Consider the following 27,713-nt stretch of genomic DNA (forward strand, 5'->3'; position numbering starts at 1 on the left):
CGATTCCGTGTGATGAAAATCAACTTCACCATTAGCAACTTAAATTTGACGGATTTTTCATTTCGGCGATAAAATCATGCAGTGAGCTAACAATAATGTCTTGTTAAAAGTGAATGTGAAGAGACGCTACTTCAAAGTTGTTCACACAGTGGAAGAATGTTTCTTGAGGGACCTATAAGGGGAATTGGATTACTGGTGGTTTTTATCAAACTAGAAATGTAACTTTGAGACCAAAAGGATAAATGCTTAAGCCTCGTCACACACACACACACTGCCTTTCTGCAAGTAGTTATTAAAGTGTTAAGTTCTTATTTTGAAGGCCTATCATAAGTACATTGTCATCTATTGAAACCGCGTAGTAAAATAAACTTGATATTAATAATATACTTTGCTTATATTCGTGCTTCATTTTCACTGGCACTTACAAAAACAATATTAGGTTGTTTTAATCTCAACTATCATAACAACTATAAATCGATAATTCGAAGACGCATATCGGTTACATTATTAGGAAAGTAGTCAACATTCAATATTTAAAATAACTTGATCCAGATCACAATTTAATTTAGAAATATAACCAGAGAAGATAGGTTTTCTTATCTCGATTCTAATAAGAAACTTAGTAATAAAACATACCTATTTAAATGTCATTAAAAAGGTAGTTTAGTGGTTAAATAACTTGCTTTTCAACTACTAACAACTCCATTTGTTCGAGTCCCATTTAATATTAATACTGGCCTATATATAGTGAATGCCTTATGGAAGAATGCATAAACATGTCATTAATAAGTTAAGTTTGCATACGTGATTACAAAATAGCGTCATGTTAGACAAGTTAATGTTCCACTAGCAAAATAAACACCGTCATCACGTTATAAACTTACTCAGACTTTGTTAAGTAGAAAAACTCACCATAGCTAATGGTTCTTTCATATTTACATCAACCATTGTATCACCAGATGCACAATCAACACCGAAAAATGCAGCAATATCTCCTGCATAGACAGCTTCTAAATCTTCTAATTCTGTAACATTTAATCGACCAAGTCGAGACACTCGAATACGACGACCTGTACGAGAATTTCTCACTGAATCACCACGACGTAAACAACCTTGATAGATACGCATATAAGTTAACTGACCAAATTTACTAGCCTAAATTTTTAAAAAAAAAAAAACTAAGATGATCCGATCAACAACAACAAAAAATGAACCAAATTCAATAAGCAATCTTACTAAACTATTTTTAATTGATAAACTCACATTTAGTCTGATTGACACTGTATGTAACTTCAGTGCTTATATGATAGGAGATCAAGTTGATATCAGCCTATATAGTAACAATTTTTTCAAATCAATACCTTAACTCATTTTTACTATAGCTTTTACAAAAATCAAATTAATTCTGATATATTCATTTCCAGTTAATATACTTTGTGTGAATTACAATTTGACAAGAAAGTATCAATAAGATAGATGAATTGGATAAAAGCCATCGATGTAACTATGCTATTAAGACCGAGTCAATTAGAATTCAACAAATAGGAATTTCGGTTTGTTGTGCAAAATTCAAAAGTCAATCAGTCAGTGACAACATAGAACTTCTTACGTATATACATCACTTCCAGTTACCATACCACGTTAGCACAGAAATACAATTGTCGTTTCAGATCGCATAGTTGTAGAGGTAGTAAAAGTATAAGTAGTAATTGCAAAGATTAGGGTTTGAAGATGTTATTCAAGGAGTATAATCCAATGAAATAAATTTGGAAAGAGAAAAAAGAAAGGGACATAAAGAATTCAGAAGATTAGGATTTGGGAGAACATAAAGAGTGGAGTCACCTGCGCTATTACAAATGATTGTGAGTGTTATATCCGGTGAAGATTAAGTTACAGGTAATTTCCGAGGACTATTCATGGACTAATATTCTATAATATCCTTATTGTATAACTACTCAACAATTACACTATGTATATTTGTATTCCTTTTATGATAAGCTTTATTTTGACCTATAATTTATTATTGTACGATTTACGCTTCTTAAGTTATGTTCAGTTTATTAACTAATGCCTCCCACATTCACAGCCACTTTTTGGCTTATTTGTGTACAAGTATTATTTCCTATTTTATGGTACGTTGAGGTTTGTCTGATTGATATATAAACCGAGTATGTCTGAAATAAATGATCTGCTCTGATCTGCTCTGATTCGGAAGCTGGCATCTTGTTCTGGACTCAAGTGGAAGGGCTCGTAGGACATAGGACCAATAAGGACGCTAAACTGCCCACACCGGTTGAACGTCATTGGTTGGCCTAGTGTGAAGATTCGTATAAGTCGTATTCGGATTGGTAGATAGATCGTGTGATCGAAAAGTCAGACATCCAAGGTCATAACAATTGGCGACGGGGATTTTGGCAAAAAAATACAAGTGGTGACTCAGATTTTGGAAATAAATTAGCTGTTATAATTGCCGGTGATTTTTGGAGCTAATATTATTGGCAAAATAAAAAAATGTCGATTTCCTTAGAACAGTTGCAGTTATTATTACAACAACAGCAGCAACAATATCAACAACAGCAGCAACAACTTCAACAACAGCAGCAGCAGATGTTAGCTTCTCAACAGAAACTCTTGGAAACACTTTTGGGGAAACTATCTATCCAACAAGAGATTCCAGAACATAAAAGTATTGAGTCATACCTTAATCCAGTTTCAGAATTTATATTTGATGCAGACAACGGTCACACTTTTGAAGCATGGTTTGGCAGAATTGAAGATATTTTCCGAGTTGAATTTGCTGCTATAGATGACGCAAAGAAAGTTCGGCTGCTATTACAAAAACTTGGTCCTAATGAGCATCAAAAGTATAAAAACCATATTCTGCCTAAACATCCGCGAGAAGTTAGTTTCGATGAAACTGTTAACATCCTAAATAAAATGTTTTGTGAACAGTCGTCTTTATTCCGTATCCGGTATAACTGTCTACAGCTGACTAAAGAGGCTGATGAAGATTATACTACGTACGCCGGAAGAGTAAATTTACAAGCAGAACGATTTAAATTAAATGTATTAACCAGTGATCAATTTAAATGCTTATTATTCATTTCTGGTCTGAACTCTCCTGTTGATGCCGACTTTCGCATGAAGTTGTTATCCCGTATGGAACATGATGATGAAATGACGTTACAAACTATCACCACTGAATGTCAACGATTAATAAATTTAAAACAAGATACAGCTATGCTGGGAACCAAAAGTGCTGCCCCATCGAATTCTGTTCATGCCGTTAAGATAGGTCAAAGACGAAATAGTACCAAAAGTCATAAATATCACTCGAAAAGCCCTAAACCTGCAACTAAATGTTGGTATTGTGGTGCGTGGCATTTCTCAAGATTTTGCCGGTTTAGAAATCATAGATGCACTATATGCAATAAAGTTGGCCACAAAGAATTAGTCTGCCGAACTAGAGAAAGTTTAAGATCAAAACGAACCAGACGTCCGCACCAGTACGAAAATAAGTATATAAACAGCGTATATTCTACACTGGCTCTAAGCGTAGCGGATAAAAGAAGATATGTGGAATTAATTGTTAATGGTGTTCATATTCGATTGCAACTGGACACGGCGTCAGATATCACACTAATCTCGAAACGAACGTGGTATTTAATTGGGTGTCCGAAAGTATTACCAACAGAGCACATTGCACGGAATGCGTCCGGAGATATATTGAAACTTGTGGGAATGATAAAATGCTCTGTTAAATTCCGAGGTAATTACTTTACAGGAAATTGTTACTTAACGAACAGACATGAGTTAGACCTTATTGGTATAGACTGGATAGATAAACTAAATTTATGGGATGTACCATTAAATGAAATATGCACAATGAAAAGCGCAAGTAATCCTAGAGATCCACCCACAGTTCATGTAACTAAGAAAGTCGTAACTATAGAAGATCTTTTGCAGAAACATAAAAACTTGTTCCAGAATAAATTGGGATGCTGCACAATTGAGAAGGCAAAATTATACCTACGACAGGATGTAAAACCTGTTTTCCGTCCAAAGCGTCAAGTTCCATATGCAGCTATTGACAAAGTCGACAAAGAATTAGACCGACTAGAGAAACTCGGTGTCATACAACCTGTTAATTATTCGGCATGGGCAGCACCAATTGTAGTAGTTCAGAAAGCGAGCGGAGCTATTCGCCTTTGTGCAGATTTTTCAACAGGATTAAATGACGTTTTACAAAATCATTCATATCCATTACCTTTACCAGAGGATTTATTTATTAAACTGAACGGTGGACGTTATTTTTCTAAACTTGATTTGTCTGAAGCTTACTTACAGGTGGAAGTTGACGAAGATTCAAAGGAGTTATTAACCATTAATACCCACCGTGGGCTTTATCGATTTAACCGATTACCGTTTGGTGTTAAGCCAGCTCCAGCAATTTTCCAGCAGATAATGGATACTATGGTGTCTAACATCGAAGGTGTAGCAGTTTATTTGGATGATATTATAGTTGTTGGCTCTTCCACGCAGGAATTAATGCGTCGGTTAGATGTGGTGCTCACTAAAATATCACAAGCTGGGTTTCAGTTACAAAAAGAAAAGTGTGAATTTCTGCTCGAGTCTGTTAAATACCTGGGATATATATTTGATAAAGATGGTCGTCGACCGGATCCAGACAATATAAATGCTATCAAAAATATGCCCAGACCGACTGAGGTTACAACCCTTCGTTCATTCTTGGGGATGATTGGTTATTATAGTATGTTCGTACCCCAGATGTATAAATTGCGACAACCATTAAATCAACTTTTGATGGCTAATACAACATGGCACTGGACAAAAGAATGCCAAGATTCTTTCGATGAAATAAAAAGGATTTTATCTTCTAAACTGTTGCTGACTCATTATAATCCAAAGCTTGAAATAATTGTAGCCGCCGATGCTTCAAACTATGGAATTGGAGCCGTTATCAGTCATCGTTTTCCTGATGGTAAAGAAAAGCCAATTGCCCATGCATCCCGAACTCTTAACTCAGCCGAGCGAAAATATAGTCAGATTGAGAAGGAAGGATTAGCTTTAGTTTTTGCAGTAAAGAAATTTCATAAAATGATTTATGGTCGTCGATTTACGCTTTTAACAGACCACAAGCCGCTTATATCTATATTTGGATCAAAGTCAGGTATTCCTGCTTATACAGCGAATCGGTTACAACGCTGGGCTATTACGTTGCTTGCTTATGATTTCCAAATCCTATATAAATCAACTGAAAAGTTTGGACAAGCTGATGCCTTATCTCGATTAATTGCGAATCAGAAGCAGGAACGTGAAGATTCTATTATCGCAACGATATCGTTGGAAGATGATATTCACCATATACTGCAAGTTGCCATAAAAGCAACACCATTATCCTCTGAAGATATTAGACGCTATACTCAAGAAGATGATGAATTGAATCAGATTATTAGTTACCTCGAACATGGTTGGCCTGCCCATATAGACGACAAAAATATTGAACAGTATTCCCACCGTCGGAATTCCCTATCACTTGTGGATGGATGCTTGATGTTTGGGAATCGAGTAATCGTACCCATAAATTTACGCTGTAAGGTGATGTCACAACTGCATGCCGCACACCCAGGGGTAGCAAGGATGAAGGCACTTGCACGTGGATACGTATATTGGCCGAATATTGACGCTCAGATCAAAGAATATGTTGAGAGATGTTCCGCGTGTGCAAAAGCTATCAAAGCCCCTCGCAAGACCGAAATGCAGAGTTGGGGGACACCAACAAATCCATGGTCAAGAGTACACGTAGATTTCGCCGGTCCCATAAACGGAAAACAGTACTTAGTGATGGTTGATGCTTTCTCAAAATGGCCGGAAATCCACTACGTTAAGTCTCTTTCTACAAAAGCTACTATTGAAAAACTGAGACAAGTATTTAGCTGTTTTGGGTGTCCAGATGTATTAGTATCCGATAATGGACCACAGTTCACCTCCGCTGAATTCTCGAAGTTCTGCGCCGCCAACGCTGTTAGGCATATAAAGACACCCCCATATCATCCACAGTCAAACGGTCTAGTCGAGAGGTTCGTAGATACATTTAAAAGAGCGCTACTTAAAGCCGAGGGAGAAGGTGAAATAGACGAGATGATTCAAAGATTTCTACAAACATACCGAGCAACACCAAACCCAACAACAAATAATCAAGAAAGCCCGGCAGAAGCAATTTTTGGGAGAAAGATTAGAATACCTATGGAGCAAATGAAACCAAAGCTTAGAGCCAACATCCGAAAGAACAAACGAATGGAACAGCAATTCAACAAGCGGCACGGTGCATTGCCCAGAAGGTTTAAGGTGGGACAAGCGGTAATAACAAGAGATTTCACGGGAGTAAAGCCAACTTGGAAGTTTGGCATAATAATACGAAAAAAAGGGAAAGTTATCTACGAAGTAAAAGTTGGACAAAAGATATGGGTGAGACATGCAAACCAGATACAGCCAGCCAGAGAGACAGAAAATGCTACAAAGTCGAAGATACCAATAAATATATTAACTGAGTCGAATAATGAAATTAAAAATGATCCGAATAATAACAAGACGTGTGAAACACTCCTGAGGAGGTCGCAGCGCATCAGACGAAAGCCCAATCGAATAAAAATAAATCCTAAGGATCATTATTATCTCTAATGCTTCAAAAAAAAGGGAGGTGTTATATCCGGTGAAGATTAAGTTACAGGTAATTTCCGAGGACTATTCATGGACTAATATTCTATAATATCCTTATTGTATAACTACTCAACAATTACACTATGTATATTTGTATTCCTTTTATGATAAGCTTTATTTTGACCTATAATTTATTATTGTACGATTTACGCTTCTTAAGTTATGTTCAGTTTATTAACTAATGCCTCCCACATTCACAGCCACTTTTTGGCTTATTTGTGTACAAGTATTATTTCCTATTTTATGGTACGTTGAGGTTTGTCTGATTGATATATAAACCGAGTATGTCTGAAATAAATGATCTGCTCTGATCTGCTCTGATTCGGAAGCTGGCATCTTGTTCTGGACTCAAGTGGAAGGGCTCGTAGGACATAGGACCAATAAGGACGCTAAACTGCCCACACCGGTTGAACGTCATTGGTTGGCCTAGTGTGAAGATTCGTATAAGTCGTATTCGGATTGGTAGATAGATCGTGTGATCGAAAAGTCAGACATCCAAGGTCATAACAGTGAGCCATGTCATTCAAGGTCTCTAACCATCGGTTTCTATCGTCTCGCGGATCCCAACCAGGTAATCTACACCTAACAACATGGCTCACTTCACTTATCAGTGACCTCATGGATTTGTGTCGTCTTTTGATTTGACCACCCCCCATAGTAAACAGCTCTTACTTTATACGATGAGAATTTTACAAAACATTTGTAAACTGCTCAGGAAGTTTATAACTAGTAAAGAAAGTTTACAGATTCCTTTCTTACTGGTTGAAAAGTGATTTCAAAATCATAAGGTCAATTAAACACCGTTACTGTCTCAGGCCTATAGTACAGTTACACTATTTGGCCTGTGTACAGATGGAAACAGATGAGACTAGTCGATTAGGAGAAAGGTAAGATTGATCAAACGATCAATCAGATTAAATTAATTCCGAACAATGTAAAATTTATGAGTGGGCCAATCATAATCGAATAAACGCCTTTGAGTTTATGTGTGAAATTTACGTACAATGAATAGTACAAATACTACTTTGTTAAGTGCTTGGAACGTTAGAGATTTTTAAAAAAAATGTTTGTTACCATGAAGTTGATATGCTTGAATGCTAATACGAGTTCACCGTACTCGGTGAACGGAACAAAGGTCAAAGACACAGTGACACGATAGGCTATTCTAATCCGTTGTCCTCGGCCCTGCCAATTAGATCGAGAATTCTTGATGAGGCGTAGAGAATGTATTTTACAAGCACCCAGGAAATACGAGGTCACTAAGTACACAAAGCAAGCTTATTTGTACAATGATAGAAACATCCTTGGGAGAGCCACAAAATAGTGTACTAAAAAAGTCCGTCAACCAATGACAGTCAAGGATTTCCGAGGGGGAAATGTAAGCTGTAGGTCAACTAAGCGTCTCTTGGAGCGAAAACACAAAGTTCAAATTTTCGGAATAAAATTACAAAATGTTGGACCTTTTCCAAATGAGTTCTGGGGACCTAACGTTCTCAATAGAAGTAAAGACGATAGTTTTAAACATATCGAAGGTGAAATTCTCTGTGTATCGGTTGTATACTACAAGCAAATTAATCCCAAACCTTCAAACTTAATTCTATAACTGTAAACTCGAACCGGGAATAATGTTCAGACCATTAAAAAATATCTCTTGCTACCTTATAAGGTTCGAGAAGACGAATATTTTGTAGCTACATACACAAATTCATGTGTCGTTGTTTTTTCTAATTACGGGTAAAGAAAAAACTTGTCAACGACCCCGATAGATACATTAATTACGAAAAATTTTCATAATATTATGATTCTTCTCCATATGCCACTGACTGATAATAACTGCTTTCCCCAAGTGTTTGACAACGGGATAGAATTTGCTGTAGTTATTTTAGGAATTATTCAAGTTTGTCTCACTTTATAATCCCCAATTAAATTGAAACCGCACTAACAACAATAAAAGGCATATCATTATAACGAATATTGCCGAAAATTTAATCATGTTAGGATTATACTAGTATAACACGTTTTGTAGTTAACAACTAAAACTATTGGAAAAGTCACTAATGTAATTTGTAAGACAACTGGGAATCAGTAATAACTCTGAAAATATGTAAACGAAACACGTTAAAAGTAATGAATATGAGAATATTACTAACTTCCAGTTTGAAAGCCAGTCCCAGGAATGGATTATCACTGCTTCGTTCAGGTTTCAGTGGGACCTTTCTAGTTTCACTGAAACATAAAAGCACATATAGAAAGTGTTAAATAAATCTAAAACAGGTAATAATATTAGTATGTACACCAGTGGATTCCCGCTCAGTAATATAGAGGTCAAGTGTTCACGAGTGGGACCGAAGGTCCTCGGTTCGATTCCAGATGACAGAATCGTTGATAAACATTTCACATTACTACAGAAACGAAATAGCTATTTAGTGTTCCAAGGATTTTAATAGTTGTCTAACTCAGATCAGTTCATAACTTCAATAACAGAATTGATATTAGCTGGTTAAACTTTAAAAGCTATTAATTAAAAAAAGAAACATTTAGAAAAGAGGTCTCTAATTTCAAACTATTACATGGTGTGACCAAACTTTAATAAGGCTTGACTAGTCAATGTAAATCATCCTCAAATAAAAATCATTTAAACACTAGCCCCCAAATGCCCTGGTACGGCCGAGAGTGGGGAGAGTCCGCTCTCCTTCTCGAAATGCTCTCATATGGCCACGCGTATATAGCCTCTGCCAGGGAAGTCCTACTCACTGCCTTCTCGTGGCGGGGGTGTTGTTTACAAAAATGAGAGGACGAAAAGCGAATGTCCGGCGCTTTAACCGGATCCCGAACCAATGGTGCACATGGGCTCCAGTATCCTGCGGGAACAAATGGCGTATGAACCAATCTTTGGTCACCGGCTTCCATGGGACTGCATCTCCTTACGATGCTCCACTGCCTTGTGGGTCAGACCTTTAGGTCAAAGGCTCGGGGAGTGGCCCCCTAAGAAAACCACCTGCTTCGGTTCGGGCACCCGGGCAGTATCACAGCCCTCACACATATCGAATGAGATTTGTGTGGCGCATATGTATTTGGTGCCTCCTTGTACTAATGTTTATGTGTTAAAATAAATAAGTTAGGAGATGAAATGTAATCCCTGATAAATAAATGCATCAGGTATACGAAAAGAAGATTGACACAGTTGTTGAGTACAAATATTTTTATATTATCTTGAGAAATAAAGCAACGGGTAGACGTATGCTATATTGATCACCCGCAAAGACTTCTGAATAATCCTAAGAAAATAAAGTCAACTTTTAACCAACCAGGATGAGATTGATAAAAACAAACAATTTACCACACAAAAACCCGAAAAAGGTCGTGGCCTTATTAAGAATTTACGGTTAGACCTAGAAATTGGAATCGGATGGAATACAGCGTTAGCGGTTAGGCGTAATAATTAAGAATCAAGCAGAGAACTACTTTGTAGTCCAGTACGAATCAATACTTATATTTTTAGTCCTTTGATTCTAGATATCAAGAAACGTTAAATTACCCTTGAAAACGTATTAATCATGGTGTACATCGTCTCCTATATTTATCAATTATAAACATCCTAGTAACTAAATATTAGAAGTATTTAGTTAGTTATTCATAAGATACAAGCTATTCATAATCGAATTTCGAACTTCGTGCAAAAATTCAAGAGACACTATCTTAAACCTCATCGGTTCGTCAATATAGTATAGTTTTACCAACTGGTGAGAAAAAAAAGGACAAATCGAACAATGAAGAAAGTTAACTTTAAGGTGAATCCTGTGATCTATTCTTGCGGATCTGAACATTAACACGAAATTTTCCATTGTAGGTACTGATTGACTGACTGACTGATATAGAGCCTTCGGTAGTTAGCCCTCCAGTGTTATGAATGAGTACTTTTTCCTAAAGACATCGATAGTTCGAGTGGTTAACGACATTTGGATTGTCGAAAACCTCCCATGAGAGTAAGTCTAATACGTAATTCTAAATTTTCATTGATTTTGCAAATCACATCGATTAGTAACGTAACCCTTCTTTGTGCAAACTTTCTTTAACATTTGTGTTAAATATAAACAAATAATTTCACTGGAAAATGTCTACAAACACTTCTAGAAAGACCCAGAAACTGGAGAATCCCAACATTAGCTTAAACCAGTCAAAATATTTTGAAAATTCCATAAATCGTTCAAAGGTCAGTACTATAAGTGTTTAGGATAAATAAATATTAACAAATTTTCATTAAGAAACAGATAAACCAATGAAAAGAACCTACCCAGAACTTTCATTCAAAGCATGATAGATTACTTCTCCAGGATTAGGCAAATAATCCAAAATGGCATCGAGTAAAAGCTGTACACCACGGTTACGTAATGCTGAACCAACTAAAACTGGAACAAATCGTCTTGCAAGTGTAGCTCTATGTAAACCAGCTTTTAATTCAGTTTGAGTTAATGGCTTTTCACTTAAAAATGCTTCTCCAATCTCGTCATCAGCATTAGCTAAACATTCTGGAATGTAAGAAGAGAAAGAATGTTAGAAAATAATAACCATGGAAAAAAGTTCGATTCAATAAAAGATTGAACTAACGAAGTAAGACGTCAAACAAGTAAAATTGTAACCAGATTTTTGACTTGTAGGTATTAGATTCGTTTAATAATTGAATTCGTGAGTCAACTGAAGCTAGACAATCATGGAAAACCTGGAATCACTGGATGGCCGTTTCATCCTAGTATGGGACTCCTCAGCAGTGCGCATCCATGATCCCGCCCCGCGAGATTCGAATCCAGAACATATCAGTCTCGCGTGCGAACGCTTAACCTTTAGACCACTGAGCCGGCTGCGGCCGCCTTTCGTAACCTAAGTAATTTTACCCCATAAAAACTTGATGAAATTAGTTAAGATCCAAAGCATACCGCAAAGTTTTCCACTGAATTATAGAAAACTTGCACCAAAAACCGATAGGAAGTGTGTCACGCACTATGTTATCACATTTGATCTCAGTACAATGATATACACAAGTAATGGCTTAATTCAAGAAGAAAAATATTAGCGCAACAAAACTTGTTTATCTTATGGTTAAGAAAATATATTTGATACATTCTCATAAGAATTGCAACGTGATCCGGTCATCAACTAAGTATCTACGTTCTAGATGGCTTTTAAAGTGTCAGTTTCTTTTATAAACTACGGGCTGGCTAAAGATAAACCATACCAATAAAGAAGCTTATCAAAACCTAGGAAAGTAACTACGAAACTTTAATAGATCTGGCTACATATGATTATGCTCTGAACTTCAGGTAGATAATTTTCGCTTAGTCTTCTCGATTGTGAATTCTCGTAAACAACATTTCATAAATAGTATATTGGTTGAAGTTAGACATTAACATTGCCGGTTCAGTGTTCTAGTTGGTTAAGCGCCTGGCGCGAGACTGATAGGTCCTGGGTTCGAATTTCGCTAGGCGGGATCGTGGATGCGCACTGCTGAGGAGCCCCGTACTAGGACGAAACGGCCGTCCAGTGCTTCCAGGTTTTCCATGGTGGTATAGCTCCAATTGACTCATGATTTCACCCAGTGGAATAGTATATTGTCGACATTTATCATGGTCAACCTGTATTATGCCCCTTTTTTCATGTAAAAACTATAAATATATTAACGTTTTTTTTCTTATTGTGCTTCTTACTTACATCTACCCATGTTGTATGGAATATAACTTCGTTCCTGTTCAACTATGTTCTGATTTGGGTAATTGTCGAGTGAATTGGTGTCCCAGAATATTAAGCAATAGGAATAGCTGGGTAGTAATAAGAGAAATTATAACACATTTCATTCTTACATACCAAGCAAGTTTGAATAAATCACATACTGTTGCAAAGTTATATGGTCATATAGAAAAAAACGTGTAAAATAATTTTGAAACTCAATATCTAAGGGAATACAAAGAGTAAATGTATTTACGGCGTTCAGATTGGTCCTGAGCTGTTACGCAACCATTAAGTTAACAGAGCAAAAAGGTGAATAATGAAAGGGAAAACATAAGACTAAATAAAAATAAACTATATTTCATTAAAACAAAACAAAATTACCGATAAATTCAGCACGACGTTCTTTAGTTTCGGCTAACATGGAAGATGGGATAGCATCCTGTCTTACAGTTAAACTATTAGGGAAAAATCACAGTAAGATAAATTGTACATTTTAGATCAAAAGATGTAAGGTTAATGTGACACGTTAAACTGTATAGCAACCATAACTAATCACAGATAGTACTCCAGTTACATGATATTATTATACTCTTCAGTCAAGTTTACCGACCAATTTAAACAAATTGGTCTTTTCTTATCATAAACCGGGTTTGTCACTAAAATATTAAGAGAAGATCAAATTATTTTTGAACGGAAGCCTGAGTACCATGGAACAACAGAGTGAGAAATCCTAAGACTAAAGATGTATAATAAGTCAGTGGATGAAGCTGAGTTCTCATCCACCGAGGTGTTTGGGATATACATTATCGATGAGCAACTGAAATCTACCCTTGTGCGAGAAAGTAACTGGAGTAGGAATAGGTTGTAAGAGGGATAAAAGGGTTCGAACAATTAAGTTATTGACTGATAGTCTGAGCCGCGTTGGTAGGTTCAGACTATTCAGTCGGGATCCGTATAACAATCGTGGCCAATGGTCGAAGATCTTAGATGACATGACTTAAGATCCGTCGCAGTGGCATGGATGTATTCACTCTTCTTGTCTTAGATCTTAAGTGAAATTTACTGTTAGAAAGTTAGTCGCATTTCCTCTTTGACCAAGCCTATGTAGATATGTAACTAACTAGTTCACATTCAAATGCTTACACCTCAACGAATCACAACTTTAGAGTCATAGAATAACACGCAACAAAAATTAAATAAATTAATCATAGTTATCACAAGTTAGGATGAGTGTACACAAACATGATATTTCTTACCCTTATCAATATTTAACGATAAAATTAAATAAAATCGATGAACCAAACTACTTCACAAAATAAAATGAGAAGTAGTTACCTTTGATACTACTATTTAACTTTAAATCAAGGATACTAAAACTCCTTAGTTCATTCATCAACAATAACAATAAAAAATTGTAGCACAATAGTTCAATGGGTGAAAAATTTTCATATTTTGTTTAATAGAACAAGACACAACAGCTAGAAAGTAAATGTATTCTAGTAAACAAGAAAACATGGGATGGTGAGTTATCCACTGAACGGTTCGGGTTCCAATTCTATATACTTTGTTTCAAGTAGCTGAGTAGCATTACTACTCCTTAGACAAACAATAGGATTGGACAGGAGTGAATGGACGTATACTTGATGAGTTACACTATGGTAAGATATATCATCATATCAATGAGATCAACACTATTTCATGTTTTTCAGTTGTTAACGCGTTTAACCTTAAGAATCACGTTCTGGTAGTCCGCAGTTTTATAAACGATTGAGGCTGATAAATAATGATTTCATACGGATTTGAGCAACGCACTTTGTATGACGACCGGTAACGCTGCTCCCCAGTTAAAACCCAAAGCAAACGAGGAGGGGGTCCGTATCAGTAACGGTTAAAAGTTAGACAGGTTGACCACTAAATTACAGCACTAAATGAGAGAATACAAAATATTCATTAAAACTAAGGAGGGTGTTAGCGGAACCTAGACTGGATTAAAGCATGCTCAATGTACATTGCCTTTGCGCACGCTGATTGGCTAATTATTATCCAGCCAGCTTTAGCCAATACTTAGTGAACACTAGAAATCTCATGTGAAAAAACTATAAATATACTAACGTTTTCCCTATTGCATTTACTCACTTCCTAAACAACCGTGTTCTTATTTGGGGAATTGTCGAGTGAATCAGTGTCCGAGAATACTAAGCAATAGGAATAGCTGGGTTATAACCCTAAGAGAGAATTATAACAGAGGGGAATACAAAAACTGATGAGAAAAAATCTTTACTCAAACACTTACCCAAACGGTTCATCAAAATAAACAACTGTCTCACTAATCAAGTCAATTATTCCTGTACTTTTTGGCTCTTGACATATGGGTATATTAATAAAAGCTGAATTGAAGTTAAGTTTTGACCTAAACAAAAGTCAATGAGAAGGAAAGGAGTATATATATTTACAATATAAATGGCATTTAGATAATTAAACTAGTGAATTTGAATAATTTTCGATCGGATTTGGGTAGACATTGAGACTAAACATTATTCGTCCACTAGTCAATATTTCTAAGTGATGTTCTCCTGCTAATATGACCACTACTATATTATTACTACCAATAGTATTGATATCACCTGGCTCCCCAGATCAAATCAAGTAAGATTTGAAATTTAGATCTACCAGTTGGAAGCCGAGAGGGTTTATCTCTAAGCCTCTATATAAAGCATGCTTAAGGGCCGTGAAACATTAAAAAAAACTTACTTTAAATGGCATCCAAAGGTTATTTTATACACATACCCTAAGTTAGTACACTAAGATTGGGAATTAATGAAACGAGAAGCAAAGGATAGAAATTAGTTTCGACTAAAATGCGAATAAGAACGTAAAAAATAGTTTTAACGGAATAAACGGAACAAATGACTGAAAACCTAGGAATGGCATAACTAGTGCTTTGGGAGAAGACAAAAGAATGCGATTCGGTTAGTACAATCGATATTGAGTCATGTAACTCAAAAATTGAGAGTATTGTAGAGACCCAAACCAAGAGGTCTGCACCTACCGATAAGGCTTGAACTAGCAGTCAATAATTTCATACAATAACCATTTTATGTCATCTGCCAAGTGTTTTAATATTTAGTTTTGTTTATTTATTTGCAAATTCCCTGTAATTAGAAGTGAACAATTTCTACAGCTAAATTTCTATATAAAGATCATCGAACAAACTCAATAAATCGGATGCATAACGATAACACTATTATCATGATTATGAACGAACTATGGTGTAGTTATTGTTGACAGAGAATTGTGTCAATAAAGTCAAGTTACTTTTGCATGGTTCATTAAGATTCTCAATAGTTTATTCAAAAAAGAATATATTTAACGCATACGTAGCCCTTCGGGCACGATGAGTTCATACTTCCTTTTGTGCTAACTATTGATGCAGCTAATCTTTTGTCAACTGTGACAGTCATAATCAGTGTAGAGCGCGGAACAAATATTTGATTTCACGAGTTGGCATATTATGTTAGTACGACGAGAGGAAATTAACAAGTCGAAATAATGCATTAGTAATGATAATGAGAAAGACTAAACATCGATAATACGGTTCGAAAACTGAATGAAAAGGTATGCATGAAGGAATACTAAAACTCAAGATTCAGATGAAAATAAAAAGTGGACGAACCTAGGCCACTGTAACCAATCCTAAGTCATTTCATCTACCATCTTCAATCACTGATAGCAACTATCGCAGTGACCCCAACTAGGGGATCCAGACATATCTATATGGCTCAAACTAGTGGTCAATGACTATAATTTTCGCCCAATTTGTCACATTTAACTAACACCCTAAGCTTAACCTCAGCATTACACACTCGGTTGCTCCATGGGACGCGAGCAACATTTCGAAGACATCTATCATCAAAAACCTGCAGCTTATGCATGCCTCCAACTTCCAAAGTCCAAGTTACATGCCCAAAAAGTGATTCATCAGCTCTACTTTTACTGAATCAAATACTAATTTCAAATTAGCTTGATATACGAAATAAGTTATATGAACTGGGTTCAGAATTCTAGTCGCGGACCATTACAATAACATCCTACTTAAAACATTTAAGAATGGTTTACGAAGTTTCCTCTCGTAAAAAGATTTATTTCAATGACGGTGAACTGTATTGACACAAGCTATCGTTTATTCAAATATGGCCTAAATTGCACTCGATTTTCTGTGCAACTGATTATTCTGAACTAGTACAGATAGGAAAACCAGTAAATAATAATTCATTATATTGGTAGATTCTACAACTACGATCCAGACAATAAGTTGTGGAGTTAGAATGTGATTGGTTTAAAAGTTGCTGAAACAGTGATAATCAATTAAAAACTAGATAAAACTAGCAAATTTATGAAGCTCGGTCTTAGGAATCACCTTATTTGATTAAGAACTCGAACATGATCTGCACCTTGGCGATCAAGTTTGTTAATAAATGCGATTCGAGGTATATTATAACGATCCATTTGCCTAGTCACTGTGATTGTTTGACATTGGACTCCACCGACAGCACATAATACTAGAACTGCACCATCAAGTACTCGAAGAGCTCTTTCAACTTCGACTGTGAAATCTACGTGACCGGGTGTATCAATGAGATTGATAGTGCAATCTTTCCACATTGTAAAGGTTGAAGCAGATTGAATTGTTATTCCACGGAGTCTCTCTAGCTCCATTGAGTCCATTACAGCACCAACTCCATCTTTGCCTCTAACCTATATCAAAAGCGTCATTTTTACAAAACATACGTAAACTTTATATGCAACTATAATTGACCGATATTTATTCATCATACCAGTAATTCAAAAATAGGCTAATATAATATTATATGACCAAGATAAAACTAATAATAGCAATGATAAGGATACTATATAGTACGTTGTGGATGGGAATGAATAAAATCAAACCTAATCGCACTTCATAATACAACATACTGTTAATGGAGAACATAACAGTAATAGATTACCAACTATTAGAGAGCTGTACTGTGATCATGTGTTTGTTCTGTATACTTGCATTGTAAGGAGACGTATACAGCCGTAAAATAAAGGATGTCAATATTATAATATCCAGTATTGGATCCCAAAGATTGTACAACTCATTAGATTGATTTTAAAGGCGACTACAATTTATGGATGAACTAATAGAATTAAGAATAGCGTCTTGGACTTCAGCACACACTCCGTTCACTCCTATAGTTAAATAGCATTTTGAAACCATAGCTGATATCAGTTCGCGATGAAAAACTTTACTTTAACTCCTAACTCTAAATACAAACTCGAAATCCTAATTTCTCATACTAATTTATAGCCCTCTTTAGATCTTTGTAAGTAGGTGGGCTGTCTCGAGATCTTTTCAGCGTCACTCAAAGGTCGTCTATAAATAAGTCTCATTTGAGATTAGAAATAATATAACACAGAACCTAATGGTTATATTGCAAAAGCTTTAGAATATATTCTCCATTAAAAGACAACGTAGTTTGCAACTAAATGCAATCCACGCTAGGTATGTTTTTATTCAAACTGCATTTCCTAACAGATTCTAGAAAGAGTTTGCTCATACACAACGGGCACGGTAATAGTTACCATTATACTATTGATGGTACATCTCTTCCACGCGTTCAAGAACATTAAGATTTAGGAGTAATAATAAGTCATTACTTCAAAACAACTACGCATTGCAACGCAGCTGCTGCCAAACGTTATCGTGAGTTATGGTCACTCTGCCGAGCATTCAAATGCTTTGACGAGATGTTTCAGATTTTATATCCCACCTATGTAAGACCACACTTAGAGTACTGTATCCAAGCAGCTAGCCCATGTCTGATAAAGGATACTAACTTACTTGAGAGTGTGGGAACAAAATTAGTGAAGGGTCTTTCTAGACTCCCTTACGATTAGCGCTTAAAACGCCTAAGCCTTTTCCCCGTGTCGTATCGTAGGACGCGAGATGACCTTACACTGGCATTTCGTATCTTTAATTATGATTTGGGTGTTAATATTTCTTATCTTTTTGCTCCCTCTAGCACTAATAATCTCCGACATCATAGCAAGAAGGTTCACAAACCGCGATCTAATAAACTTAAAGTGGGTCCCGTTTTTTTCGAGTAGTCAATGACTGGAACGCCTTACCCAAGCAAGTGATATCAGACCCATCAGTGAATAGTTTCAAGGAGCTGGACCTTCACTGGAAGGTAATCTGTTAGGATTGACACAGGCTCACCAACCTACTATCCTTATTACTGAAGACTAAATCAGTGTTCAAGTGATTTCATTTACTCATCCCATGGTTGCAAGTTTCCCAGGTCTATATTTCTTTAAAAAAGATCGGGAAGCCTGTGCGTTGTAGGTACATACTCAAGGGGGCGAGAATCTAATTTATGGACAAGCCAACCAGAGGCATTTTAGAGATTTCAAGGTTACGGCTCCAACTTCTGGCATTATAACTGATGTCAGTTCATGATGAAAACCCCATATATAATTCCTAAGGCAAATTACGACAATTATTGCGAACTGGATAATAAAAGAACAAGTAACACTGGCTGCAGCCAGGTACGACAAAATATACGGATGTTTGGAAGGTGTACAAACTCCTACATAGGCTTGGTTATGTGCATCGTGTCGTTATCCACAAGTAGTACTTTGTGCACTCAACAACCGGACTGCACATAAACAATATTGAAGCTATGTGGTCGAGGCTAAAAGAGTTTTTGAGACTTTATCATGGAACACTACAGATCGATAAGAAACGAGTGTATAACTAAAATTCGGGAAGCGCAAAGAAAATATGAAATGCAGCTGGCAGAATCCGCACTCAAGCAGCCCAAGAGGATATTCTCGTACATAAACTACAGAACAAGGATTCATCACTGGATTCCCAACCTAATTAAAGTAGGAAGTGAATCTGAAATGATAGAGGAAGATCAGGAAAAAGCTGAGGTTATGGCTGACTATTTTGGGGCAGTTTTCACTCAGGAACCTCCTCTAGAGAAAGAACCAGACCCAATTACAGAGTCAACAAACCAGCTGCTCACCGTGGACTTCGACCAAAACGATGTGCTTAAGGCTCTTAGCACCCTAAACATGGAGAAGTCAACAGGACCAGATGAGCTACACCCCAAAATCTTGAGACATATTGCCCAATATATCGCAGCCCACTGACTGTGATATTCAAAACGTCACTTGACCAAGGTGTGTTACCTATGGACTGGAAGGACGCAATCGTCACTCCCATACATAAAACTGGTCTACGACAAGTTCCATCAAATTACAGACCCGTAAGCCTCACCAGTGTTGTAATTAAAATACTGGAAAGGATAATCAAACGGACCATAACAGCATTTATGGAAACCAATAACTTGCTGAACATGGCACAACATGGTTTTAGAAAGGGTCTATCCTGTACAACGAACCTCCTTATAGCTAGGGAGCTCTGGATTAATGCGCTAGACAATGGAAACTCAGTGGATGTTGTCTACATAGACTTCAGTAAGGCTTTTGACAAGGTGCCAACTAATAGACTGCTATTGAAGTTGGCAAACCTTGGTATTGCCGGACCTCTTTTAAAATGGATTAAGGATTTCCTAGTAGGTCGTAGGCAAAAAGTAAGAATAAATTCCAAGTGCTCCATCTGGAGACCAGTACTTAGTGGAGTACCCCAAGGTTCCGTCCTAGGTCCTTTACTTTTTATAATGTACGTTAATGATCTTACAAGTATAGTACAGTCTCCAATGTTATTATACGCTGACGATGTAAAAATTTGGCGAGTTATAACTGGAGACAAAGACGTATTTACTCTTCAGACCGACTTAAATAATATGATAAACTGGTCTAAAGAGTGGCTAATGCCTATCAACTCGGAAAAGTGTGTCTACATGCACTTGGGGGATTCAAAGGTTAATACGTACAACATAGGGGATGTGTCATTACCCGTAGTCCGGTCTCATAAGGACCTAGGGGTGACAGTGAGCAATGATCTTAAGACGACGGCCCATTGCCGGGAGGTCGCAGTTAAGGGGTTTCGAACCCTCTGGGCTTTAAAAAGGACATTCACTAAGCTTGATACTACCATGTTCACCACATTATACACATCCTTAGTGAGAACTAAGTTAGAGAACTGTGTTCAGGCTGCAAGCCCCTGTTTAAAAGGTGACTCAGACATACTAGAAAAGGTACAGAGGGCAGCTACGCGTGCAATTCCGGAACTCCGGGGTTTATCATATAAAGAGCGGCTTGAAAAACTGAACCTCTTTACTCTGTCCTATCGCAGACTAAGGGGAGATCTAATATTGATGTACAGAATACTAAGAAATGATTTCGGACCTAACTTATTCTCTCTCTTTCTTCCCACTAGATCGGGACACCTCAGAGGACATAGCAGGCGAGTAGAAAAGCCAAGAACGAACAAAATACCCGTGGCATACAGGTTTTCACACCGAGTCATCAATACTTGGAACCTGCTGCCTGAAGCAGTGGTATCTGCACCTTCAATTGACTCTTTTAAGAAAAGACTGGACACTCACAGAAGCATACTAGAAAAGGAATAACATAGGCCGTAGGCCTTCTGTCCTTACTACACAAATCTGAATCTGAATCCAGAGGCCGACTATTCTGTAGCCATATGGATAATTTCCTCTACCGCATGCACTACGGTTTTAGAACGCCTAAGTCTTTCTAATTTTGACAAGTTTGTGAACCACGTAAAAGAAGTGTATCCACTTTATTTCCTTGGTTTTGTACATATTTTTACTCTATATTGACTGTTTGCTGATTAGCTAATATTTCTCAAGGTCACTTAAGATTTGTTCAAAGGTCGTCCATAAATTAGAACCTTGCCAAAAGTTTGAACTCACTTCGTGCATCTCGTTTATTCTGTTGGTGTAGAAAAGAATTCTTTCGGAAAGTGTTGTCTTCCCACTATCAATGTGAGCAGATATACCGATATTACGAATTTTAGAAAGGTCCGAGACATTCTAGACAAAAGTTGTACTAAAATACTAGTTTACATTATTGGTTGATATGTTTCTTAAAATAACTGGAGGGGCCTTCAGTAATGCGCGTATAGCGCGCACAACATGAAGCATACTGTTGACCTTCAAATGAAACTAGGCGCCTTCGTTTTCAAATGGATCTGGACGACTAGAAGCTTTCGCTTAACGGGCTTCCGCATCTAGTAGCGGTGAATCACCGATGCCTTCAGTTTAGCACCAAGGCGAATTAACGATAAAAGACGAAGAAGAAAAAAACTTGGTAAGTTATGGTAAAATTTTGTCCTTAGTTCATAGAGAAATATATCAAGTTTTCTTCAAAAGGACTCCTGGAAAGTCACTTCGACTACCTCAGACGTTAGCGATTTCCGGAACTTGACTTCTCTCGAGTACTAAAGTGCGAGCCTACAGTCTGTTGGTGTATGTTGTATTCCCAGTTCCGGGGTGTTACTCCTAGGCTTTATGTTGCCACTAAGCTTAAGTAGGTGTTTAAGAGGATGGTCAGAAGTATTTAGGATTATCTACGTCATTGAAAGGTCACCTCTAAGACGCCCGTTCTCTAACGGGTAAAGGTCCAGTGGTTAGAGCTGCTCTTCATGAGACTTGAATTTCAGTCACTGGACCGGTTTCGTGGCTCGTCGTTTGAATACGTTCCATTGTGTTCTTATCCTGTTCAGATGAGGGAGGGAACACTATGTTTCCATAGACGGGGACAACTTAAACTACTGAAGGTTGTGTGGGAAATTCTTCCATCGAACTGACCGAAAATGCGCTTCAACGTTACCAACTCAAGATTTGCTCGGAAGGCATTTTTGTCGCCGGACCAGGAGAAGTGTCTTTTTTAGATGCTGCAGTTTCCGGTATACCGAGTCAGAGCTTAGGTTCACTTCGGAAAGTCTTGTGGAGTTAAGGATGAGGCTTTCATCTACGACGTTGATGTGAGTCCATCGAAATGTCCGAGTGTTGTCCTGTCACTGTCGTTGTTGTTTGAGCCACTAAGACCTGGCAGTTAGGAAACTCTAGTTTCGGCTTGTTGAAGCGAGGCTGCGTGAAAGAATAAGGTTTTAAGATTGAAGACAAATTTATCGATAAGCTTTATCTGGTAGTGAAGCCTGTCTTCTCTTATTGTGTTTTTTACATACGTTACTTATTTGTTTGAATCGCCTGTATGTGCTGTTGTTACCAGTTCATTTGTATTCCTTCCAGTGGTGCGCTTTGCAGCCTAGCAAATAAAGGTTGCGATTCTTGATGACTGCACCACAATCTGACGTATCGTCTTGATTGCACTGCCCCAATTGTCCACCATGTTATTTATAATACCAATATGGGCCAAAATGCTTCTAAGACATTAGATAGAAAGTTATGGAAATTAAAGCACCAACACCACAAGCACCATGTCGTATATCGGCTTCAGAGCTCACTTAACTTGATTAGCAGAAATAATTCACTCCGAAGCAAGTATTTTCGACCATTCAGAATAAAGCTTAATGTAGTGAAAACTTAGACTTGTCAATGAATCGGCATTTCCAATCATGTATGGAATCAAATTCTCTTAACACAACCAGATTATTCATAATTAATGACAGCAATGTAGATGACCCCAGTATTATTTATAAACAATTCAAGCACCATCTCCTGCGGTGCTTCATTACGGAAAACGGAACCACTATCGATGCACTAACAATATTGACAAATAAGCATGTGTAGAATTTTGGTCTACTATGATATCAGTACTGCTCCAATAATAGACCTAATCCTAAAATTGTAAATTTGTCATGATATAACCGCCTAATCTATAAGATCTTACGTGGAAGTCACACCATCGACTACACCAACTCACTGTATCGTATCAGTTACCAATACATGATGTAGAACAAGGTTAGGCTAGAGAAAGAACAATATATTTAATATGAATAGAAGATATAAGGTAACATTCAGCAGAGACCACGCCTGCATGGCCGAGCCATGCCACTCGATCAACTCCAGTCTATTCAATTCATTCTCCGCGCCTTCTCCATTGTTAGGCATTTCCCCGAGTTAAATATTGAATATCTATTTTCTGAGTAGTCTCGTGTTCACAGCTTTGTGGATTGTGTGGCTATTGTCCAATGCCACTACACTACTCTCCCACCAGAATCGACGTGATGTTGGTTCGATACCGAACTGGATGGGATTGTCGTGCGCCGAAGGTTACCAAGACTAGGAAGAGTCCCCCGGGGTAATGATAAGCTGGAAGGTAAATCAAAAAGAAGGCGGCAGCATCTGGTCGGGAAATACATGTAATAATCTTAAAATATCTGCTTTCATGATTAACACGCTTAAAATGAAAATTTGGTTGAAGATTATTTGAACTATAAAAAATGGGATTACAATAATAATAATAAAACGATGCGTGTTAATAACTTAACTTATAGGCAGTAATTATTTTGTGTTTAGAAATATTAAAATAATGAATATTGTAGAAATGTTAATACTGGTATTAGTTTTGGTTTAAATTATGAAATCAAATAACGATTATGCCGGTAAGTTGTCCATATGAGTTGAATTCCAATTGCATCTGTATTAGTAGGCTAACTGAAAGAACAAAAGTATACCGTGGAGAAGAATTCCAACTAGTGTTCCAGTTAGTTTGATACGGTTTATTTAGTTACGGGGAGATTTTCTCAACCTCATTTTTACTTGACCGTGATAGAATTTAGTAATATTACTAATACACATGAATGGTTATCAAAATAAAATTTAAATACATCAGTGATAATTATATGAATTTTGGACAGATAGCTAGGAACAAATCGTTAAACATGAGTGTATTCGTAAGAGACATGCTCTAGACTCAATGTTCTGATCTGCGGCAGACTATTTATTTATATTTATACTTGCCGGCTGATTGGGCATACAAGTTAGTTGCAAGTATGCAGTTTATTATAAGGCGGAATACGATTTAATTGAGATATAGTGGTTGTAAGTTATTAAAATCAGTTAAGCCTATGAATCATATTACGAAGTGATGTGGTGCTGCAAGATGTATTTAGCTAAATAAGTTTTTACAAGATGATTAATAGTGAGTGATGCTCATGTGATTAACAGGGAGAACATAAGTTGTAACCAGGGGGAGTACACTCCCAACTCATGTCTATGATAATGGTTTGAACCTTAGTCAGTGTTGTGGTAAATTCGACATTGATGTTTTCAGTTTGCAGGAGATTTGCTTGACTGCTTATACTGATTATTTGCATGCATGATTGTGTCGCTAAACCATCAATTAGACTGACAAGGTTTTGAGATATTTACTGAGTGAGCAACAGATAGAGAAACACACTGTAATCATCTGTGATGGATGAAGATACCAAGAAAACAACACCATTTAATGGTAATTATAAGTCGATTTGCTGACCGGTTATGTTAATAGTTTCATTAATTTTATCAGTCATATTACGTGATTGTCAAGTTATGACAATGCTTTATAACGATATCCTGAAACTATTAAATTTAAGTAGTTATAGTGTAGTGACTCACATTTATCACGAGAACACGACTGGTTTAATAAAAACAATTATTATTATTATTATAACCAACTGTACCAGTGTTTGTTTTAATGTGCTTTTGTTTAACTGTGCTAATTATAGCCATTTTGTGCTTCCATTACCTTCCATCATTGTTCCGCGGTTTTTGGTACTGTTCGCGCGTACTCCTGTCTTCTGCTTCCACTTGTACCACTTCTTGGCACGATCTCGGTATTCGTTCAATACCACGAGATCGCCAACGAAATAAATCTGGTTACACTCGATCCTCGCCTTCTGATTTATCTGGCACGTGTTTCTGGGTAGCGGTGTTCACAGTTAATCTCAACTCGACGCCACGCTACAATTGGTGATCCCAAAGTTTGGAACACGCCTCAACCCCGGGTCAAATCTTCTAAAGAAGCCAATTTGGTGAGTCTATTATTTATCTATCCACGTCTGTCGTATATTTTCATATTAATTTTTAATATATAATATACACGACATGACGGATAGCGAGAAGAATACTATTAATGTTATAGACTCAGACGTACAGGCCATTCATTTTCGACCTGTATCATTTATCCCCCACGACCCTGAGGTCTGGTTTGCTGCTTTAGAGTCTCAGTTCGAGACTCGTCGCATCACGAGCCAAAGGCAAAAATACGCCTACGCTCTCGAATCATTACCCGGGGACCATTTAGTAGCTGTTCGTGAGGTCGTCCTCAATTCTAACGTGCCTGATGTTTATGACCGCCTCAAGGAGGCAATTCTCCGACATTTCCTCCCATCGAGGGAGGAACGATTGAGGACCCTGTTAGCACGTCACCCCTTGGGTGATGCTAAACCAAGCCATCACCTCACGCGCCTGCAATCTCTTGCAGGACCAACAGCATCTGACTCGGAGATAGTTAAGGAATTATGGCTCGAGTCACTACCAGCTCATATCCAACCTACTGTGACGGCACTGCTCGAGGACTCACCGCTTAACCAGGTAGCCCTCATAGCAGACAAAATTTTGGCGAGGACTAGTAATAGAGACACCTATGTAGTTGCTTCGACGGCACGTCCTAAAGTAGACATGGACGCCGGTCATTCCTCAGCTCATGGTGACAGGGCCGGGTGTATTCACACACGTCTTAGTTTTCGAGACCGTTGTAACGTACCCCAACCCTACGTCCCCCGAGCTCGCTCAAGTTCTCGCAAACCCGTCACCACTCGCCCAAAAAGGGATCTTCCAGGCCACGCCGAAAGGCGGCTACGGAAGCGAGTGACAGTTGGTGCTGGTTCCATAGGTCCTTCGGGTCCGGCGCCCGCCGTTGTCGAGCACCATGCTCATACAAGGCGGTAAACGCCAGCGCCGGCGAGTAAAAGCGGCCGTACTCGCCGGCCCTTCACCCCAGGTTGGTCGCCTATTCTATGTGCACGATTACCGCACGAACGCTAGGTTCCTAGTAGACACTGGGGCCCAAGTTTCTGTCGTACCACGAGGTAGCAGCAAGTCACAAACCACAGTGCTTCGACTACGCGCTGCGAATGGCTCAGTCATTCCTACCTACGGTACACGACAACTCGCGGTCAACCTGGGCAACCGACGACGGTATCTGTGGACGTTCATCATTGCTGATGTTCCCACAGCCATACTAGGTATCGATTTTCTACAGCACTATGAATTGCTTGTCGATTCACGTAGGCTGCAGCTAATCGGTACTTCGTCGAACAGCAAATTCATGGGCTGTAAAGCCCACATGAACGCGTACCGAATCCTGGGCACTTTTTATTCGCGTGACGATAAATTCCACGCTTTATTCGAGAAATTCCCCGTAATCACTAAACCACTCGAGGAGCTTCCATCGGTGACCAATCGTGTGGTACACCACATAGTCACCCGCGGACCGCCAGTCACAGCACGACCTCGCCGACTGGCACCGGACAAATTAGCTTTTGCTAAGCGTGAGTTTGACAATTTACTAGCTACTGGTATTATTCGTCCTTCTCACAGTCCATGGGCCTCTCCTCTACACATGGTGCGCAAAAAAGATGGGGTTAGTTAGAGACCATGCGGCGACTACCGAGCTCTAAACGTAGTTACGCGCTTTGATAGCTACCCCATCCCCCACATACACGACATCATCGCATCGCTCAAGGGCACGACTATCTTTTCTAAGATCGATCTGGTACGAGCATATCATCAGATCCCAGTCGCTCTTGAAGATATCGAAAATACCGCTATCACGACTCCTTTCGGTTTGTTTGAGTTCCTACGAATGCCATTTGGATTACGGAATGCTGCTCAAACTTTTCAAAGGTTTATCGATAGCATTGTACGAGACCTCGATTTTGTTCACGTCTATATTGATGACCTGCTAATCGCATCATCAAACGTAGATGAACATTATCAACATCTTACGCTATTATTCCAACGCCTTTCGGATAATGGAATAGTAGTTAACCCAGACAAATGCGAGTTAGGTAAACGAGAAATAATATTTCTGGGTCATGTTATCAAGCAAGAGGGTATTCTTCCTTGTGAGGACAAAGTGCAAGCAATAAAGGAGTACAACGAGCCGTCCTCACTCAAGGGACTGAAAGCTTTTCTCGGTTTGGTTAACTTCTACCGTCGTTTCATCCCACACGCGGCAGAACGGTTACGACCACTAACCGACTTATTACGCGGCAACCCACGCAGATTGGAAATGAACGATTCTGCACGTACTGCATT

The 27,713-nt window shown here is 38.0% G+C and overlaps 1 protein-coding gene across 2 annotated transcripts in view; it reads right to left on the bottom strand.

The window, feature by feature from the left end:
* The window catches only part of GFM1_1 (elongation factor EF-G), a 33,836-nt gene extending 12,211 nt beyond the window's left edge, over nucleotides 1-21,625 (bottom strand). Inside the window, exons 1-8 of one of the 2 annotated variants that reach the window (XM_051212587.1) lie at nucleotides 21,510-21,625; nucleotides 21,357-21,476; nucleotides 16,883-17,220; nucleotides 14,759-14,875; nucleotides 12,847-12,920; nucleotides 11,036-11,270; nucleotides 8,892-8,967; nucleotides 913-1,155 (exon numbers count right to left, since the gene is read on the bottom strand). In XM_051212587.1, coding sequence (XP_051072778.1) covers nucleotides 913-1,155; nucleotides 8,892-8,967; nucleotides 11,036-11,270; nucleotides 12,847-12,920; nucleotides 14,759-14,875; nucleotides 16,883-17,220; nucleotides 21,357-21,476; nucleotides 21,510-21,587 — 1,281 coding nt within the window. In that variant the 5' untranslated portion in view covers nucleotides 21,588-21,625. Of the gene's footprint in view, nucleotides 1-912; nucleotides 1,156-8,891; nucleotides 8,968-11,035; nucleotides 14,876-16,882; nucleotides 17,221-21,356; nucleotides 21,477-21,509 lie in introns of both variants that reach the window. The other variant, XM_051212586.1, reaches the window with a different exon arrangement.
* Nucleotides 21,626-27,713: the final 6,088 nt, after the last annotated feature.

Source organism: Schistosoma haematobium, chromosome ZW, assembly GCF_000699445.3.
Source record: "Schistosoma haematobium chromosome ZW, whole genome shotgun sequence".
Classification (NCBI taxonomy): Eukaryota; Metazoa; Platyhelminthes; class Trematoda; order Strigeidida; family Schistosomatidae; genus Schistosoma; species Schistosoma haematobium.